Source organism: Labeo rohita, chromosome 24, assembly GCF_022985175.1.
Source record: "Labeo rohita strain BAU-BD-2019 chromosome 24, IGBB_LRoh.1.0, whole genome shotgun sequence".
In the NCBI taxonomy this organism is placed as follows: Eukaryota; Metazoa; Chordata; class Actinopteri; order Cypriniformes; family Cyprinidae; genus Labeo; species Labeo rohita.
In genome coordinates, this window is record NC_066892.1 from 20,907,162 (window position 1) to 20,929,587 (window position 22,426).

Below are 22,426 nucleotides of genomic sequence, written 5' to 3' on the forward strand. Positions count from 1 at the left end.
TTTTAGACTGGATAAAGGAACATTGGGTGCATAATATCACTTGACATTCACATCAGAGAGCGAATGGGGACTCTATTCCAAACCACAGTGAACCACCTATATGCTTTTACAAGTATACTGTGCCTATACCATGATCTATTGATTACATGAAAGGGTAATACCCTGGTTATTGAATGAAACCATGCACTTGTACGCACTTGTACCATTTTACGGTGTATTTAAAGTAGAGTACAACGGCTAAAAGCACATCTTAAGAAAAAAAAAATTTTACTTCTCCCTTCACGTCACTATACTTCATAGTGTATGATTGCAGGAAAATATATATGTATCTTTTTACTGAACATTGATGGAACAACACTTTTAAAAGGAAAATAAATTACAAAAGTAGCATGTTTTGTTTAAATAAAATTGGGTATAAATCATAAATTGGGTAAAATAGTATGCAAACTTTTACCCTAAATACCATACTTTTATATGCATACATAAATACTATATGCATATAAAATACTATACATACTAATACTATCAATTAATCGCATCCAAAATAAAAGTTTGTGTTTACATAAGAAATGTGCGAGTGCTTTGTATATTTATATGTATATATAAATATACACACATACATGCATATATTTAAGAAATAAATGTAATACGTTGATATATAATATGAATAAAGATATATGTGTAAATATTTCTTATATATATATATATATATATATATATATAAATAATTTGTGTATTTATATATACATATAAATATACATATCACATGCACGTTATGTAAACACAAACTTTTATTTTATTAATTGCTTTGATCACGCTAAAATACATTTTATTTACTTTACATTTTTTAATTTTATTTATTATTATTTATAAAACCTTGAGAACCTTATTGCTTTTATAAAATGGTTACCACACAATAAAAATAGGTATAGAGAATTGGAACTCTTTTCATCATGCTTAACAACGCCCTTCACAATACAGCACGGCCTCCTGTACCTAATTGCTTACTTATACTGAAAGCCTTAACTTTTGAGTTCTGTCAATTTTATGATGAAATAAAAACAATAAATGTAGTTTGCTCTTTAATGTGGCATGACAGTTGAAGTGTCACGACAAGAGATATCAACTAAAAGGCTACTGAATCATACACATTATCTACTATTTGTAATGTCTGTTTAGATGCTTTAAACATTGTATGATGTGATACATGATATGTTTCTCTATAATTTTGCATTACTCCATGAAAAAGTAACTAATTAAGTTAGTTACTTTTTATGGAAAGTAATGTGTTACTTTTTAAATCTGGGCAGAGCTTGCTTCTTTGTTTTTAATATAAAACAATTCTAATGTAAAAGCCCTTTTACACCAAAAGTAAAATGAATTCACCTCAGGCTGAAAGAAAAGTATATTTATGCAGGAGATCACTTTTCAGCTATAAAAAATGAAGCACAAATGTTAGTTTATCTAAAGTAGTTTTTGCTTATTAGTATGGCTGAATTGCATCATCGAAGGTCAGCAGCAAAGACACTGGTTAATAAAATGGAATTAAATACATAAAGGATATTTGTTTTATTTAACATATTTAATTATTTTAGGGTTGTGTCATATTCTGAGTTTGCATTTCACTGTTTTTATTTATTTTAAGGAATACTGAATCTGTTTTTTGTGAGTGAGATGAATTAATGCATGTTCACATTTAGTCTAGAATACAGTAACATCATGTTTACTCCCAATTTTCTGACAGGAGACTTGTCAGTCAATAAATGGGGTAAAAGTAACTGGCGTTACTTATTTGAAAAAGTTACTCAGATATTTCCATAGAAATTCAAAAGTAATGCATTACTTTACTAGTTACTTGAAAAAAGTAATAGTATCACATAACTCGCATTACTTGTAATGCGTTACCCCCAACACTGGCCGCATCCGAAATGCATTATATTCTTACTTTTGCTGCAAGAGACAGTATAAGTTGTGTTCTTCTACAGTAAGTTTTTCAGGTTATTCAGGTTAACTACGGTCATGGTGCAACAACAGTCTGAAAAGAATCAAGTTGTTTAAACTACCAATAGGTTTACAGCTTTAGTTGAATAACTGTTTTGGTGTCTGGTTAGGCAGTTCACTAGAGTTTAGAACAAAGACTAGGTGAAGTAGGAACTTTTAGTGGCCAAAGCCAGTGCTTACCTCTGATGGAGACATTGGCTCCTCCAGACCACAAGGGGCATTGTCTGGAGATGTGGTTGAAGACCTTGTTGTCTTTGTCTCAAGCTGTTCTTGTTTTTCTGACCCTGTTTCTGATTGGCTTCTTTGTGGTGATAAAATCTTCACCTTTTCTTCACTGGGCTTCTCTGTTTCATCGTAGTCTTCCTTCAAACACTTATTTTGCTCCATGACTCTACCTGAGGATTCCTGTTTCTTTTCCTCTTTGGATTTTGTACTCACTATAGGCTCTAATTTCTCTTTTTCCATGCGTATGCTTTTCCTCTTCTTTTCTATCTCTCGCTCAATCTCTGATTGTCTCTCTTGCTCTTGTTTCAGTTGTTTCTCCATTTCTCTCTGTCTTTCTTGTTTCCTCTCTACCTGCATCTCGATCTCTCGTTGTCTTTCTCTGTCCCTCTCGATTTGTTTCTCCAGCTCTCTTTGTCTTTCTCTCTCTCTCTCTACTTGTCTTTCAATTTCTTTCTGTCGCTCCCTATCTCTCTTCATTTCTCTTGCTATATTTATCCGTCTTACAGCATCACTTGTGTCTATCTCTCTAACTGTTTGTCTTTCACTCAGATTCCCAATTTCCTTCGACTTTCCTTCCCTCCTGTCTCGTTTGCTTTCGCGCCTCTCCCTTGGTCTCAGTTTCTCACTTTCTTTCTCCATTACTGGGTCCTCTTGCTTGTCGCTTACTGGCTCAAAATCAGATGACAACACATCCCTCTCGCTGGCTTGACCAACCAGCTCACAGAGTTTGGATCTCAGTTCCTGTTCCAGACTTTCATTAACAGATGAGCCCCTGAGCAAAGGGCCTTGAATGCTGAACTCTTGTTTGCTGGCCCCTGGTTGGCTCACCATCGGTGGACTGGCGGCACTGGAGTTGTGAGCCACTGTGTTTTGATAGTCAGGTTCAGGGGTCATAGCGTCAGAGGTCAAAAGGTCAGGAGGTGTCACAGTGTCTGGAGTCCGGTAATTCAGAGGGACTGGGTTCTCCTGGCTCTCTTGTCGGCGCATCATCATGGCGTTGAGGAGGACGGCACTGTTCTCCTGAGATATGTTAAAGAGAGGGACAATTGAGAAGAGCAGAGAGCTTAAGAAATATTGTTAAGGAGAAAAATAAGAATATAAAATAAAGACTTCATGACTGAAGGAGTTAAAATATTTTCACACCACTTATGCCAATAAAAGCACAACTCTGTCCTGCACTGCCACCTACTGGAGTCAAATATAAATAACACTCAAATTAAAAAACAAGAATTACTTGTTTTTAATGATTTTATAATTGTCTCCGTTGCTGCTACTTTTGCCAAAATTGTCATTTTCTATTTAGTATCTAAAATAATGACAAATAATGAGTAACATACATTCACCTTACAGTCAATATATTACAAAAGCAGCATTTGAGTTGTTTTTAAAGCATACAATTGGAATTGTATAGAAATGTACACTTAGAATGAAAAAAAAAACAATCTGTCAATAATTATTTTTTTTTTTTATGAACAGAGGAGATGACAGCATTTCTCCAGGTTTAAGGAGAAATGTATTAAATGTTTTCCACTAAAAGGAAAGCTAAATAATTTAACTGTAATGTCTTAAAAACACATGAAGCCAACGAAATTATGGCAGAAATATGTTACTATTTTGAAATAATATTTCAGTATTTAAAGTTGATAATAATAATCTAGGCTACATAACAATAATATAATAATCACATTGATGGTTATCATAATTAATTCATAATTAAGATATTCATTGCTAGTTTTGCAAGCAGCAGTAAAATGACATGTCAAATCTTTATCATATCATTGTCCAAATCACAACTACTGTATGTGCCAAAATAATCTCATTATGATTTTTTTCTGATCAACCAGAAGGCTGCTGTTTATCTCACCGCTGTGGCAGCACTGTGCAGTGCATTATGTGCTCGGCTGTGCTCTGATGTCTCGCGTTTGCTCTTTCTGCGTCTCCGTGATCTTTTGACCTGCTCACTCTGATCCTCCCCATCACTACTGTCCCCTCCCAGACGGGGGTTAAAGTTCACATCCAGCACCTCTGGCCTCAGTAGAGGTGAAGTGGCACTGTTTACAGGATGTCTGTAGGGAGGATAAAGGTGTGTTTCAGACGGTCCTTTCTTCCTCTGTGGCGTACCATGGGCTGGTCTGCGGGCTCGAGTGGACGGGGCAGGAGATGTCTCAGAGTCTGAGTTCAGAGTCTCAGTATTGGTGTACTGACCTGAGGAGGGTGAGGTAATAGGTGGGTGTTGGGTGTATGTCCATTCAGGGTCGTGTTGAGAGTCAGTATAATATGTTTCATCGGAGAGATGTCTGCGAAACTGTAACAGGGCGGCCCCCCAACCCCCCTGGTCCTCGGGATCTGAATCAGAGCCCATCTCGTCATATGCAGACACAACGCCTGACTCTTTCTCCAGCACGCTAAAAACCAGACTCTTGCGCTTGGTCAGCAGACTGGGCCGAGAATGCTGGGAACTCTGCAAGGCGATCCAGTTACCATCAGGGGACTGCAGGACTGAAGATGCACCTGTGGAAAGAAATACAAATGCCTGGACAGACGAATATAGAGGATTTGTGTGTGTGTGTACCACATACACAATCACAAATAGAGAAAAAGTTAATTTTCTATGTAAGGGTGATTTTCTAGGTGATTTCTATGTGTGGATTTTTTTCAATATTGACCAGATGTGTAATTATTTTTGCAATTAAATTTTTTTTTTTTTGGTCCAAAAGTGTCCAATAGGGTCCAAAGTCAATAGGATCCAGTATTAGTATTATTGTATGGACAAAACTGCTTTCTCATTACCCAAAATATCTTTATGTTTTATCTTTATCTTTATGTTCCACAGAATAAACAAATACATAAAGGTGGATGAGTAAAAGATGACAAAATTAAATTTTCTGAGGCAAGAATCTTGGATCTCGCAATTATTCAATGATTACGTCTTGTACCACACTGCTCAAAAAAATTAAAGGAACACTTTTTAATCAGAGTAAAGCATCAAGTCAATTAAACTCCTGGTATATTGATCTGGGCTGTGTTTCCCAAAAGCATCATGATCCTAAATTGATCACAGAACCATTGTCACCAATAGAACTACGATCAAATTAGGTTTACGATGCTTTTGAGAAATGCAGCCCTGGTCAGTTAAGTAGCAGAGGGGGTTGTTAATCAGTTTCAGCTGCTTTAGTGTTAATGGAATTAACAACAGGTGCACTATATGGGCAACAGTGAGACAACACCCAAAACAGGAATGGTTTTACAGGTGGAGGACAGAGACATTTTTTCCCTACTCATTTCTTCTGACTGTTTTTCTTCAGTTTTGAATTTGGCTATAGGGTTAGTGTCGCATGAGGCGAAACCCAGACCCTACAGAGGTTGCACATCAATACGTGCCGTTGCCAGAAGTTTTCCTGTGTCTCCCAGCACAGTCTCAAGAGCATGGAGGAGATTCCAGGAGACAGGCAGTTACTCTAGGAGAGCTGAACAGGGCCATAGAAGGTTCTTATCCCATCAGCAAAACCGTTATCCGCTCCTTTGTGGAAGGAGGAACAGGATGAGCACTGCCCGAGGCCTACAAAATGACCTCCAGCAGGCCACTGGTGTGAATGTCTTTGACCAAACAATCAGAAACCATCTTCATGAGGGTGGCCTGAGGGCCTGACGTCCTGACGTGCTCTAATGGGTCCCGTGCTTACTAGCCGGCACCATGGAGCTCGACTGACATTAGCTACTGAACACCAGAATTTGCAGGTCTGGCGCCCTGTGGTTTTTGACAGATGAGAGCAGGTTCACCCTGAGCACATGTGATGGATGTGATAGGGTCTGTAGAAGCCGTGGAGAACGTTATGCTGCCTGTAACATTGTTCAGTATGACTCGTTTGGTGGTGGGTCAGTGATGATCTGGGGTGGCATATTCATGGAGGGACGCACAGACCTCTACAGGCTAGACAATGGCACCCTGACTGCCATTAGGTATCAGGATGGAATCCTTTGACCCACTGTCAGACCCTACGCTGGTGTGGTGGGTCCTGGTTTCCTTCTGGTGCATGACAATGCCACGACAATGAGGTGTCCAACAGAACACCTCTGGAATATTATGTTTCGGTCCATCCGCTGGCACCAGGTTGCATCTCAGACTGCCCAGGAGCTCAGTGATGCCTTGGTCCAGATCTGGGAGGAAATCCGTCATCTCATTAGGAGCATGCCCTGATGTTGTCAGGCATGCATACAAGCACTTGGGGGCCATACAGACTACTGAGTACCATTCTGAGTTGCTGCAATAAAATTTAAGCAAAATGGACTAACCTGCTGCATCATTTAACACCTTACCCAGTCCATATAGGTATAGATATCCAGCATGATATTTTCCCCATTGAGATCTGATTTGTTTTCAAAATGTTCCTTTTATTTTTTTGGGTAAGTTTTTTTTTTCTGATGCACTAGACTCTTCCAATGATGAATACTGTGTGTGTGTGTTCTTACTAGAGTTGTCAAGGCGGTCAACACTCTTCCACCCAGGAAGTGATGATGCTCTAGACTCTCTCCTGAGTGAAGAGTAGTTCTGGATTGCTGTCTCTACTTCAGCGCTCTCCGGAACCCCTGGGGCCATGCCCACCTCAGGGCCCTTCTCTGGAGAATCGTCACTTGTCAGAGAGAATGCTGATCTTGACTTCTATAAACACGTCCACCAAACCGCATTAGTCATTTAAAATGGTTGAAACAGTCATTTACAAACAATTCAGTCAATATCTGTGTAAACAGATGGTTAATTACAGTAGATTACAGTAGTGAACAGCGTTTCAAAAAAAAAAAAAAGTAGCTATACCTGTAAAAAATTTGATAATCATTGTCTTATACCATTCACATGACTGACAGTGTTCTGCACAAACTGTTCTTTTATGCACAATTTGCATTTGGTGGTAGTTAAAACTTATATAAATAAAGAGCTACAAAGTCAAGCAGGTTGCATTAAATGAGTGTCACCAGTAGGGGGTGCTAGAGACTTGCATTTTACCTTACTGTCTTACTGCCATGACCCATTAGAAATCTTTGTATTACAGCAATACTAAATTTCACTAAAATGTGTGTGATTATTTACAAATAAGCTTTTATAGAGGATTTTCTGTATTATTCTTTCTTATAGCACAGCCATTGATTTTCAGAGATTCCAGCATTATTTTTAGCCCAGTGTTGTTTTTGCATGCTGCAGCAGAAGAAATTGTGAGTAGCCTATATGTAACAGATGAAGTCAGGAATATTGAATAAACACTGTAAAACACATATAAATACTGTATTATAGGCACATGTACCTGTACTGTACTTACCCTCAGCAGATAGGAGCTGGTACTGTCGGTCTGTGCTACTGGGCCGTGCTGAGAGGTGGTATGTGAATGCTGCGTTGTGTGTGTGTTTTGTGTTGAGGTAGGGGAAGGTAGTTCACTACTCTGAGGCCATACAAACTCATACTCAGCCTGAATCTCAGACCGTTTTCCCCTCTGAATGATCTAGAAAGAAAGACATGGAAAAACAGAAATCATACTTTTATTATTGAAATGCAAAGAAAATTATATATATATATATATATATATATATATATATATATACAGTGGGTACGGAAAGTATTCAGACCCCCTTAAATTTTTCACTCTTTGTCATATTGCAGCCATTTGCTAAAATCATTTAAGTTCATTTTTTCCCCCATTAATGTACACACAGCACCCCATATTGACAGAAAAACACAGAATTGTTGACATTTTTGCAGATTTATTAAAAAAGAAAAACTGAAATATCACATGGTCCTAAGTATTCAGACCCTTTGCTCAGTATTTAGTAGAAGCACCCTTTTGATCTAATACAGCCATGAGTCTTTTTGGGAAAGATGCAACAAGTTTTTCACACCTGGATTTGGGGATCCTCTGCCATTCCTTCTTGCAGATCCTCTCCAGTTCTGTCAGGTTGGATGGTAAACGTTGGTGGACAGCCATTTTTAGGTCTCTCCAGAGATGCTCAATTGGGTTTAAGTCAGGGCTCTGGCTGGGCCATTCAAGAACAGTCACGGAGTTGTTGTGAAGCCCCTCCTTCGTTATTTTAGCTGTGTGCTTAGGGTCATTGTCTTGTTGGAAGGTAAACCTTCGGCCCAGTCTGAGGTCCTGAGCACTCTGGAGAAGGTTTTTGTCCAGGATATCTCTGTACTTGGCCGCATTCATCTTTCCCTCGATTGCAACCAGTCGTCCTGTCCCTGGAGCTGAAAAACACCCCCACAGCATGATGCTGCCACCACCATGCTTCACTGTTGGGACAGTATTGGACAGGTGATGAGCAGTGCCTGGTTTTCTCCACACATACCGCTTAGAATTAAGGCCAAAAAGTTCTATCTTGGTCTCATCAGACCAGAGAATCTTATTTCTCACCATCTTGGAGTCTTTCAGGTGTTTTTTTAACAAACTCCATGCGGGCTTTCATGTGTCTTGTACTGAGGAGAGGCTTCCGTCGGGCCACTCTGCCATAAAGCCCCGACTGGTGGAGGGCTGCTGTGATGGTTGAATTTCTACAACTTTCTCCCATCTCCTGACTGCATCTCTGGCTCTTCTTTACCTCTCTCACCAAGGCTCTTCTCCCCCGATAGCTCAGTTTGGCCGGACGGTCAGCTCTAGGAAGGGTTCTGGTCGTCCCAAACGTCTTCCATTTAAGGATTATGGAGGCCACTGTGCTCTTAGGAACCTTAAGTGCAGCAGAAATTTTTTTGTAACCTTGGCCAGATCTGTGCCTTGCCACAATTCTGTCTCTGAGCTCTTCAGGCAGTTCCTTTGACCTCATGATTCTCATTTGCTTTTTTAATAAATCTGCAAAAATGTCAACAATTCTGTGTTTTTCTGTCAATATGGGGTTTTTTCCCCACATATTTTTAGTATCAAGCTGAATTACGTGATATGAGATGTAGTCACAGTTAATTAAAATGACTGTAAACTACAGTAAACTTACTTTCTGAACAATTGTTGTGGCAAGTTCCTCTATGAGCTCTTCCTTGTGGTCACGCAAATAACGAGCCTCATTCTGTTTCTCCTGTCATATAAAAGAGAAAGAGAGGTCAGAGAGAGAGAGAGAAGTGCAACTGCAGTAAGATATTCAGGGAATATGAGTAATAGTCAAACTGAGAGATGGATGAGTCAACAGCATTTGAAATCTGCAAACTAAAGTGATATTTGTATGCAGGAGCCTCATATGTGTGTTCAGAAGAAAAGATGGGTGTAAGCATTAAAGCCTTACGGATAAGTGGATACTTGGATGGGTGGAAGAAGGATGAATTGATGGATAAAAGGATGTTATATAAAGAGGAGTCTCTAACCAGACTGTCTCTGTAGCTCTCAGCTTTAGCAATGGCTTCCTCTATCGCCTCTTCTGCCACACGCAGAGCAACGGTGAGTGTGTCTGCCATGCTGTGACCTGTATGCACATGTACACACAGTTACAATTTCATCTGTATAATGTCTGTAAAACTAGATGCGAAGTGAAAACAGATTTATTAGTGTTGAGTGTTAATCTTTATAGCAATTCAGTAGTAATAGTAGTAATACAGTACTGTTCAAGTGCAGCAGTGATTACAGCAACTGACCAACACTTATAGTCAAGAACCCTTGTTCTTCATGCCAACAGGTAACTTAGTATAACACAGGACATATTGCTAAATTTCCTGTGTGTGAGAAAGTGAATGTTCTGTAGAGAAAAAGTTTTAAGTAAGAGTTGTCAAAGGAAACATGTTTAAGTCCTCTGCTGTCGGCCTTGATGCAAGTTCTTTGCGCAGTGAAAGGCACATAAACAGTTTATATTCAGTAAATCTGACTGAATCCAGATGGTTTAAGCAGTTACAAACAGGCCTTTGGGTTTCATGTAGATTAATTACCATTTAGATGTACAACACTTTTCACAAGTTTGGGTCTAACTTTTTTTTGAAAGAAAGAAAGAAAAAAATAATTTTATTCAAAAGGGATAAGTTGATTAAAAGTAACAGTAAAGGCATTAATAATGTTGTTACAAAATACGTCTGCTTTAATGCTATTCTTTTGAACTTTCTATTTACAAAAAAAAAAAAAAAAAAGGATCATGAAGGATCATGTGACACTGCGCACTGGAGTAAAAGCTACTGAAGATTAAGATTTGCCAAATGTAATGACCCACCTTCTCATGTAAATAAGATAGAAATGACCAAGTCTCAATTGCCCATTTTTGAAAATAATTGTTATTATTTATGCCTGTTATCAAAATAAATACTGGTAACACTTTACAAAAAGGTTCACTAGTTGACATTAGTTAACTATATTAGTCAACATGAGCTAAGAATGAACAATACATCTACAGCATTCATTAATCTTAGTTAATGTTTGTTTCAGCATTTACTAATGCATTATTCAAATCACAAGTTGTATTTGTTAACATTAGTTACTGCACTGTGAACTAAAATGAACAAACAAGAAACAACTGTATTTTTATTAACTAACATTAACAAAGATTAATAAATAGTGAAATAAATGCATTGTTCATTGTTTGTTCATGTTAGTTAATAGATTAACTACTGTTAACAAATGACACGTTATTGTAAAGTGTTACCAAAATACTCAATACAGTAACCCAGGAATACTGAGATTAAGAAGTAAATCAAAGTAATAAAGGCTTGATGTTGGTGTGGGTTTGAGAACCTGGCAGATTTAAAGTTTTTATATGGGTCTAAAATATGAAAACTATATGAGAACTATATTGATTTTTCATATTACCTTCACTCTGCCTGTAGAGCGTGGAGTCACTGCCGTCACAAATACTGCCATTATCATTACTGCCTTCATGAGCACTCACTTCTAAAAAAAAAATAAGACAAAGAGAGAAACACAAATCAAAGGAAAACAAAGCATTACAGACAAAATTGTGCTTGTCTGGACATATAGTATGTTTAGTTATAACCCTCTTCTCTATCCTTTGCTGAATTACTGCTGCTATGATCTATATAGAAATGTACAATTTTAAACAATAATTGTGTTTACCAAGTAGCTTTTTGAAGAATAAGACACAGTCATTTTAAATACACAACGTAATATCAATGTGTGGAAATACAATGCACAAAAGTAGCATGACTCTTAGGCGAATTCACTCTTCAGTGCCCTGCTTCCACCTCCTCTTTAAGAAGTCATAGACTTCTCTTTTTTTTTAATCAGGGAATTGTCTGTGTTTGTCTATTTTATCTAGTAAAGCTGTCATAGAAATTTAAAGCATAAAATCACAGGATGTAATGACCTTTTATGTCTGCAAGCTTGTAAATGTAAAAATTTTTGATTGTGAATGATTTTTAATTTTTGTTAAAACAGATTTTCAGAAAAAAAAAATAGAGAAATTAATGTTAGGGGTGTGTGTGAGTGTTTAACAGTGCTTAACGGCGTTATAAATAAACAGCGTTACTAATGGCATTACTTTTTTTAAGTAACAAATAATTAATTAATTACTTATTCCCCTGTTACAACGCTGTTACCGATACTGACAATAAAATGCAATGTTACTATAATTGAGCTCACTGAAGCGGTTTTCATCTGAGTAGACTCCCTCTCAGCCACAGGACCTGCAAAGCTGCGCATCATATCATGTTGCGTTCTTCTTCTCAGGCAAATTCTGGCTTACACTGTTAAAAATAAAGATGCTTCACAATGCCATAGAAGAACCTTTTTTTGTCTAAATGGTTCTATAAAGATCTGAAGAACCTTTCTGTTTCACAAAATTTTCTTGTGGCGAAAGAAGGTTCTTCAGATTATAAAAAGGTAAAAAAAGAGATGGTTCTTTAAAGAACCTTTGACTGAATGGTTCTTTGTGGAACCAAAAATGGTTCTTCTATGACATCACTGTGAAGAACCTTTTAAAGCACTCATTTTAAGAGTGCATTCCTCTCAGCACGTCTTCTTCCAGAAATGAAAAGTAGCCGATTAACTTAATGAATGTTCACATTTGTTTATGGAGGTTACCTATATGTCTCACGTGGATGTTTAAAGTACTCCTATTATGCCATTTTAAAGGGGTCATCGGATGCCCATTTTCCACAAGCTGATATGATTCGTTAGGGTCTTAATGAAAAGTCTATAATATACTTTGGTTAAAAATTCTCAAAGGTAGTGTAAAAAAACACGGGTTTGAGGTAAGATGCTCATGTCAATCAATTATCACGGGAGCGGCCTCTGTCGGTGTGATGCCACGGCTCGATTTGAAAAAGGGGATATTATTTTTACAGATTAATTAAAAACCACTGCTGTCGGTGAATTTGCGCTAGTTTGCCAAGACCCGAAATACCTTTTTTGTGAACATTTATTGTAATTCTGCTTTATATATTGAGACATAGCCTACAGTGGAGAGAAATATACCATAAAGCATAAGTATAAAACTACACATAGACAACCTAGTAGGCTAATCGAATTATACAAATGGACTACTATTATTAAACTAGTTTAAGTTCAGGTGAGCTTTATTGTGATTCAGCTATGTAAATGTACCAAAATATAATCTAAATAAATAAATAAATATTATAGAATTTGTAGTAAAGCTGCCATTAAAGAAATGGTAACCTGCAAAAAACATGGTTACCGCACTTTTACTATAGTAAAACAAACTTTAATTTTCATAAGGGTTTCATAGTTTATTATATTTATGTTTACATACAGCATAGTTTATATACACACTTTGTACCACATTTAAAACTAAAAGTGGCCTGTAAGGAGATGTTTCACATTTCAACCAATATTTTACTCTAAATACAGATTTTAGTCTGATAATAGTTAAGAATCAAAAGCTACTGTCAGGAATTATATTAGTGGCTCTTCAAAATGCAAACATTCGTTATCTGAGTCAATCCGAGAAGAGTCCTTGCTGTCCAGAGTGTGCCTTCACCCATGCAGCGTGCCATCATCCAACGCACAGAAAAAGAAAGTAGGATAAATTATGTGTTGAAGCTTGATGTTTTGATGCCATTTTTCAGGGGCATCTACATGTTTACCTGGCTGAGATCAGATCATTAACATCAGAACAGAGCAGTCAGTGTGAGGCGGGATCACATTAGCGATAATGGGATGAGACAGGAGTAACTGTACCTCTCCTTACTTTTACTCGGATTATATAATCAGAGAATATTTGTTTTCAATTTAAATTGGTTTATTTAAAAAGTAGACATTTCAAGTTTTTTATACATATATGTATTATGTATGTGAGGTACATAATTACTGAAATTCAGGTTACCTGTGAAGAAAGTTCCCGGAGACAGAGAGAGCACACCCTGTTTGTTTTCTTTATTTTACAAAAACACATTTTGTTGTCTTTTTTTTATTAATAATTAATTACCTCTTGGGTGATATTACCATATCTGATACTAAATTAAATTGTCTAAGCTTTCATTTTTAGTACACAATATTGTCACTCTGCATAATACGTTTGCATTTTAGTATTACAATATATTGCGACATTATATATTGTTATTATACTCCTGCGTTATTTTGAATGTTGAACACTTGTATCAACATATGTATATATTCTATATCCCGCGATCCAACAGAGGATACGGATAATAGATCAGTTTTTATAGGGAAAGACTGCTTAGTTAAATGTTTAGCCATGTCTCTAATGTTTTTTTTAAATAATCAAACATGTTAACAACTTTACAGCACTTATTGTGAATTTCACTGACATTGTAGTATAGGGTCGCTTTTAGCCATTTTTTTTTTTTTTTGGTAATTATAGATATAGTAAGACAGAAGCTCACTTGTTCCCCACTCATGTTGGTCTGCTGTATTCCCTGAAAAGATAAATGGGTGTTTTGGGTCTCAAGAGACCGACAGCGCCATCTGCTGTTTTTTTGGAAAAGGAAGTTGCTCAGTTGCATTTGTGAGAAAAACTGCCTGACGCATTTGTAAGAAAATCAAGCCAAGTTTCCTCATAAAAAGGCTCACAGTTGTAATACACAATAAATATATTTGTCTATACCACTGCATTTTATCTCAAATAGCTTTATATTTGCAAACTTGCGTTTGTTTGAAAGACATTTTTTCTTTGCAAATCAGATTGTTTATTTGCAAAATGCTGAATTTGTTGAATATTGGCACAAAATTCACTCCATAACTCTAAACCCTTCCTTTCCTTGAGCCCTCACTGCTGTGACTGGTCAGATGGCGCAGTCCTTTATGATTGGTCTACCGAGTACAACACTTGTCATGACACACTGCATGAAAGGTCATATTTGAAAAGGCATAATAGGAGCACTTTAAAAAATTCCAAAAATTTGAAAAGCGGAGCCGCTTGTGGGTGTGATTACATTATTAGACGGGAAAAACTGGAGCTTGCATTGATATCATATGGATTACTTTATCAGAGAATATTTGTTTGTGACATGATTTACTTAATTTAAAAGTAGACATTTCTAGCTGGCTATATATATAATCCAAGTTATTTGACATCATTTTAACTTTTTTTTTTTTTTTTTTTTTTTTTAAGTAACACAGTAGTTACTTTCCCTGGTAATTATTTACTTTTATGATGATGTAACTCAGTTACTATTTGTGAGAAGTAATTAGTAACTATAACTAATTACTTTTTAAAGTAACATGCCCAATATTGCACATCATTGTATCTTCCTGACTAGACAGTTACCTTTTCACTTTCTTTTTTTCAGCTGACCTCGAGAAAGTGCTAGCTCAATATCACCATGACAACAGCATAGAGAAAGAGACCACTGCACATTCTGTCTGGCCTGCAAGCACCCCATGCAAGACCAACGAAACGCACAGAGAACACACGTGTCATAAGTAATGTACCAGTATTACACATAGGACACAGCCATTGACGGAGAACATTACAACTCATGTACAGATTGTCATATTTACTGCATGACTGGAGAGTAAATGGCTTTTTTTGTTTGTCTTTCAAAAAAATTCATACCAAAAATATAATAAAATTAGATCAAATAAAATGAAATACTACAACAACTATTAACAAAGATAAAATAAATATTAAACAATAAAATAAAATGATTATCAATATCAAAAGAGGTTGTTTTGGAGTTTTGATTACAATTTTTTTTTTAATAAATAATTTGTAGAATAAAATAAAATAAAACCCATATGTGTCAAAAAATAAAAAAATAAAATAAAAATAAAATAAAATAAAATAATAAATACAAAAAGAAGAAGAAGAAAACATTTTTACAAAACATTTATACAACTGTATGCAACAGAACCTGGCATTCACACCAAAGCAGATCAAATTGAGTCTGGCTCATAGCTTAGGGACTCTCACTCACACAGCAGGCCTATGAAATAGCTTTCAATTTAGAAACACTAAGAATTCAAATGAGTTCATTTAGGAAATGACAGTTCATTTGCGTGTACACAAAAACTGATACAGACCAGCACAGCCACACACACATACTATCAGTTCTAAGAATAGCCATTCATTTGGCTGAAAGAAAATTGAGAAACAGTGAGTGTGTGTCTGACAAACTGATAATGGCACAGTTGTACACTGTGACCACTAGACAATACAAACACACAAACCATAAAAATAAACATGTGGAACCAATTCAAAGCATTTGTCAGTGTATACAGTGCACAAAACAGTCTTTTTCAATCTTTATTATTCTCTTATTTTTAAGAACTCGCACACAGTCTTTTAGAATAACGTTAGTCACATTCCCTACACCTCAAAGACACTGCAGAGGCAGACAAAAACACAGAGATTAACTTAGACACACATACCCATTCGTATAAACAATAAACACTGTACTTGAACAAATGTTTGCACAGAAGAAGAAAATAACCGTCTGATCACATCAGTTGCTTTGGTATCTTAGTGTATGAAATCTCAGTATTCAGTAAACATTATCACAAGCTGTGTTAGGAAGAGCATCAATGTTAATTCTACTGTAATAATCAAGAGGTGCTGAATATGGATTACACTATCTGACAGATTAATTTATACACTGCAGTGATGAATGCAGAGCATCACACACTGGCTCCTCTGGTCTCTTATTAAATTCCATCTCATCCCACTCCATGTGCCTCTATGAGACAGGCACAGCTTGTGTTGCTCAGAATCATTCAGCTGAATGAGTGTGACAGACAGAAAATCTTACTGCAGCTCCACCAGTTCACATACACGCTCTGTAACTCATGCACACCATAAAACAGAAAGAGTGAAAAAATTATACTGGATCATCTCTACCATACTGGCACTTCAGACATCATCTGAGAAGACTGATCCTCAAAATAAAAAAATATTGATCCTCATTTTAAAGTATTTATTTTATTTACATTTTTATAATTGATACTAATGATTTAATTTATTTTGCATGAAATTGCAGTCAACTGTATGTATAGGTATTTTTTTTTTTAAGTTGTTCTAATGTGATGTTGCGGTTTAGTTACATCCAAAATCAGTGATACCATAGGATTAGCAGTTAGTATCACTATGCTAGCAGTGTTATAAATAACTGACCTACACTATAGCATTACTAGCAGTCTATCTGATGAAAAGGGCAATGGTGTAGCATAGTATATAAAATCAAATAATCCCCTTACCATCAGACTACACCCACATATACCTTTCATCTCTCTCTATCTGTCGCTATCAGAGAAAATAGGATTACTGCTGCTAGGCTTTCATTGGAAATGAGAAATACGGATTATCCAACATGAGTCTGTGAGCGTACTACCAACCTATTGAATGTGTGTGTATGTGGACAGTGACGTAATGATTGAATAACTTCTTCCTGCTCATAAATGATCTGTCACTGCTTTTTTTTTTTTGCACTCTGGTCCTCATGTTTATTTTTATACGTGCTTGGGTGTTGTGAGGCTTCATGTCCTTGTACAGGTTAATTTGTGTTAGAGAGCGAGTTTTTATTTATATACAGTCCCAGCTTGTATAGGTCAGCTATAGTTAGCCTGTAAGTGAATGAATGTTTGTCTGTGTGTGTGCTCAAGCTGCTTGGCTGTTTCTCTCTGTCCTTGAAAAACACACAGATCAAATTAAATAAGAAACATCGATGTGATCTCACAGTAGGTCATGGCTGCAGCTGTTAAATGGTCTGTATCTCTATAACATCACACTTTTACTGCACCCAGAGAGAGAGTATAGAGATATAGAAAGAGAAATAGAAATAGAAAGAATACAGCAGATAGACAAGAAGTATTGGTAACACTTTAGTATAGGGAACAATTCTCAGTAATAACTAGTTGCTTATTAGCATGCGTATTTATAACATATTGGCTATTTACTAGTACTTATAAAGCACATATTCTGCATGACCATATTCCACATCCCTAATCCTACTTAAACTTAATAACTACCTTACTAACTACTAATAAGCAGCAAATCATTTCACACATTCATCTGATCTGATATCAGACCTTATGGTTGTTTAAAAATATATATTATTATTGCTATTATTATTACTACTTATAAGTGGTCTTTGTCTGTAATAAGCATCTAGTACAGTAACATAAGTAACATGGCAAGATATGAGACTTATAATACCTTATAGCTAAGAACAGGAGTAAGAGTAAGAGTATAATCAATTGTAACTTAAGTGGACGCAACTTGTTCATTTTGTGTTATAAATAATCATACTCTTAAAAGCTATATTCACACAAAAAAGTAAATATTACAATACAGTGCCCTCCACAAATATTGGCACCCTTGGTAAATATGAGCAAAGGAAGCTATGGAAATAAATATGCATTGTTTATCCTTTTGATCTTTCATTTTAAAAATTCACAAAATTCTAATCTTTGATTGAAGTAAAAAGATAAAAAGTGGGGGGAAAATCTCATTATGAAATAAATATTTTTCTATCGTTTCTGCCAATTATTGGCACCCAATTATTGCAAAGTCTATTTCCTAAGATAACAGCTCTGAATTTTCTCCTATAATCCCTGGTGAGTTTGGAGAACACCTAACAAGAGATCAGAGACCATTCCCTCATACAGAATCTTTCCAGATCCTTCAGATTCCCAGTTCCATATTGGTGCTTCACCTCTTCAGTTCACGCCACTCATTTTCTGAAGGGTTCAGGTCAGGGAACTGGGACGGCCTTGGCAGAAGCTTCATTTTGTCCTTAGTGATACATTTTTGTGTTTGGTTTGGATCATTGATCTGATATAATATTTAAACACAGCCCATTATAAGATTTCTAACAGTGGCAGTCAGGTTTAGATTTTTTTTTATTTTTTTTTATTTTATTTTTATTTGATAGAATCCACGATGCCATGTATCTAAACAAGATGTCCAGGATCTCTGGCAGAAAAACAGGCCCAGAACAATAAAGTTTATTTAAATGTGGGCATGGGGTACTTTTTATCCCTGTTTGCACCAAACCCATCTTGAGTGTTTGCTGCCAAAAAGCTATTTTTTTTAGTTTCATCTGACCATAGAAGCCAGTCCCGTTTGAAGTTCTAGTCCTATCTGACAACTAAATATGCTGCCGTTTGTTTTTGGTGAGCGAGCAGGATTTCTCTTGAAACCCTCCTAAACAACATGTAGTGATGTAGGGGCCTTTTTTTTTTTTTTCTGGCCCCAAGACTCAACTAATCTCTGCAGTTCTCCAGCTGTAATAATAAGAGAGTCTTTGGCCACTCAAAGTCACCTCCTAACCATCCATTATGACGATACAAACACACGTCCTCTTCTAGGCAGATTTGTAACATCTTTAGTTGATTGGAACTTCTTAATTATTGCCCTGATGGTGGAAATGGGGATTTTCAATGCTTTAGCTCTTTTCTTAGAGCCACTTTCTATTTTGTGAAGCTCAGCAATCTTGTTCTGCACATCAGAACTATGTTCTTTGGTTTTACTCCTTGTGATGGACAATTAAGGGTATTTGGTCTTTGTGTTCCTCATATTTAAAATCCTGTGCAACAGGAAGTTATGGCTGGACAGTTTCATGCTCCTAGCTGAATATATTTCAGATATATTTTACTCACAAGAATTTCTAGGGGTGCCAATAATTGTGACCAGCGTGAACTAGAGAAAAGCATTTATTTCATAATGAGATTTTCTCCCCAATTTCCATTGTTTTACTTCAACGAAAGATTAGAATTTTGTGAATTTTTTGAATGAAAGATCAAAAGGATAAACAATGCAGATTTATTTCCACAGCTGCCTTTGCTCATATTTACCAAGGGTGCCAATATTTGTGGAGGGCACTGTACATTAAACCTGTTCTTTTGAACATTCATGAAATGATACAACATATTATAAGGTTTTTTATAATGCACTATGCATTCATTATAATACCTTAATAGGGGTCCTATTATGCTTTCTCATTTTTTGAAGGGATTTGGATTACAGCGTTGTTTTACGGGTTTTGTGATGTCACAAAGACCATTAGAATATCATTAAAAAAATCTTGCCTACAGAAAATTGAGTGGTTGGGGGGTGAGGAGGGATGAGGTGGGGGATTAGAATGCTTGATGCGGTTGAGTGCATCAGACAAGACAACAACAGAGAAGCGCTGCTGTAGCATAGTATTGTCAAGCATTGACTAGAGTGGCCATGTCAGAGCCATAATGCACCACAGACATGTTTGAAGTGTGGCTGGTATAAACACAAGCATTGACTACTAGAGTTGCCGCGATCTGCTCTGGTGGCTGCGTCAGTGCTGTAACATGCCGCAGACGTGAGCAGTGTGGTAAGAGATTTATTCATCATACAGTGTAGATAGATTCACTTATAACGTAAGCGCTTTTTAAAATGCATAAACTTGCACTAGACTAGGCTAGGCTAATCAGTGATGATGTTCTTTGATAATGTTAATGTTCTTTGTTTGTTTTCTGTAGCTGCTTTTTGAATAACTAAGGAAATGTAAGCATTATAATTAGTAACTTACAATGTTTTTATTCAGCTGTTCTCATGTTAAATACAAATTAAATCAGACTAAAACAGACTGCCAACACACATTAATGTTCAAACAACATGAAAAAGGTGACCTTTGCATCCAATGACCCCTTTAAGCGTGTGATGGAAATGTTATACCCCTTATGATACCATTTCCCGGCGCGACGAGACAAAAACAATAACATCCATTATATTATGTTTACGTGCCATGTAACTTAATAGCCTTAACCCTTTGTGTAGAGCTGGCATTATAGGCTACTCTCCCAGGTTCAGTAAACAGTCCTCTGTAAAATGCACAGCACCCACTACTGTTCCAGAACAGTGTTGTAAATATAGCTTAACCACTGATTTCTAGTTGTGTCCTCATTTGGAAGGTTAAACGAAAGTACTTTCGCTTTCACAATGAAACACACAGCATCTCCACAACATGACGGTGACTGCAACAATACTACAGCCGGTATAAAAAGTTACGCCTTCTTTCTCTGCATACACATGTGGGTGTTGTTATGCGGATCTACCCACACCATGATGTAGACATGTGGGGGCGTGTTTGAACAAGCCATTTTAGGAAGGCGTGGCTGAGTCTTAACTTTTATAATAAATATCTCTTTGGGTTTGAGACTTTAAGCTTTGCAACTTTACGGATGTTATATATGCACAAACAGCTTGTAATACTCCAAAGACAAAGAAAATCCAGAAACTGCATCATATGACCCCTTTAACTATAACGGAGCAGACGGAACTTGCGGCTTTGGCAAGGGGTGTGGCAGTACTGAAACACCGTCTAAGCTGTTCACGAATCATAACGCACTGGGACAGCTATCACAACACATTTTGTTTTTTGGAAGGCAGGCCTTCATCAAACAGTATATTACATTATAAAACACTTATTTTTAAATTTGTTAAACTATTTCACAATTTGCTATTTTTACTGTGTTTTGTTCTATTAAAGAGACTCTTCTTACTTCCCCCAAATATTCTGAACTTCATTTATTAAGAATTATTTAGAAATAATAAAAATAATTAAGACAATTCTATAAGATTTTGTTGTTGCTTTATTGTGATTTTTTGCATTTTTATGTATATGCCCTTCAAATGCAACATTTATAGAAGATATAACATTTATATATAAAAAAATGGCATGACATGGTTGCAATAGATGCTAATTTGCACTGCTTTTTGTAAAATGCCTAATTTTGCCCTGTTTTGTTCACCTGGCCCTATATGTGGAATTTTACAAACATGTTTGCAGAATCAGTGAAAGTGACAAGATTCAGAGCAGATGAGAGTATCTACTTCATTCTCAATGATTGCCATTGCCATTAATCATCCTGATTGCATCTATAAAAATGGCTCTTCTAAGGTAAGCATTATTGTTGTTCTAAAGTACTGAACATTAGCGTGTAAGTTGTCGCACACGTAGAGACATGAACGTGCTATTATGTTATGTTTCCAAGCAGGAAATACAACAAAGATGCAAAAAGTATATATTATATTATATTATATTATATTATATTATATTATATTATATTATATTATAAATAAAAGACATATTAAAGGAGGCACCAAAGTGGGCTACCCCCTTGTAACCATGCCATGAAAAACCCTAGGGGATGCATTGCAATTTTACTGCTAAAATCACTCAGAACACCTTAGCAACTAAATTAACATGAACAACCTATGCTAGTATATGGCTGCAACATTGGGGGCAATTGTAACATTGTGGATTTACAGTAACATTGAATTACAGTAACATTGTAACATTGTGTTACAATTGTCCCCAAGCCACATAGCTCAGTGCAAGTATCTTGTTTGTCTGTGTTGACACACTGTTCTGTTAGAAAACTATTTTCACATGATCTTCATTGAGTTATTCTGTTAACATGTCTATCTTGTACCATTTCATTAAAGCTTGGTTAAAGACTGTTCTTGACTCATCAGCTGTAACGCCAAGCCAGCAGAGGGAGCCCTCACCCCAGAACTGCCTGCACGCTCCCTCTGCTGCTTCTACTGCTACTTCCTGTTTGGCAGTATTTAAGGACTCACCATGTGCTCACACCTTTGCGAAGTATTGCCAGTTAACCTGCCTTACCGAGCATTGTATATCACTCTGTTGGATTACCTGTTGCTGTTTTGCTTTGTTTATGGACTTCTGAGTTTACGGATCACCCTTGTTTGGATTGTTTGCCTGTGCGGACTGCTTTCAAGGTTTGACCTATTTCTGCCTCTGACTATCACTCTCTGGACTACCCCTGTTGCTACGTTTGTTTTATTGGACTGATTCCCCGGTACTGACCCACTGCCTCAA

The 22,426-nt window shown here is 36.5% G+C and overlaps 1 protein-coding gene across 5 annotated transcripts in view; it reads right to left on the minus strand.

Moving 5' to 3' along the window:
• Positions 1 to 22,426, minus strand: part of myripb (myosin VIIA and Rab interacting protein b) — a 188,520-nt gene that overhangs the window by 13,250 nt on the left and 152,844 nt on the right. For all 5 annotated transcript variants that reach the window (XM_051098065.1, XM_051098061.1, XM_051098062.1 and 2 more), the window contains 7 exons: positions 10,983 to 11,063; positions 9,560 to 9,657; positions 9,196 to 9,276; positions 7,539 to 7,718; positions 6,697 to 6,886; positions 4,091 to 4,737; positions 2,182 to 3,246 (listed from right to left, as the gene is read on the minus strand). In XM_051098065.1, the coding sequence (XP_050954022.1) occupies positions 2,182 to 3,246; positions 4,091 to 4,737; positions 6,697 to 6,886; positions 7,539 to 7,718; positions 9,196 to 9,276; positions 9,560 to 9,657; positions 10,983 to 11,063 (2,342 nt within the window). The remainder of the gene's footprint in view (positions 1 to 2,181; positions 3,247 to 4,090; positions 4,738 to 6,696; positions 6,887 to 7,538; positions 7,719 to 9,195; positions 9,277 to 9,559; positions 9,658 to 10,982; positions 11,064 to 22,426) is intronic.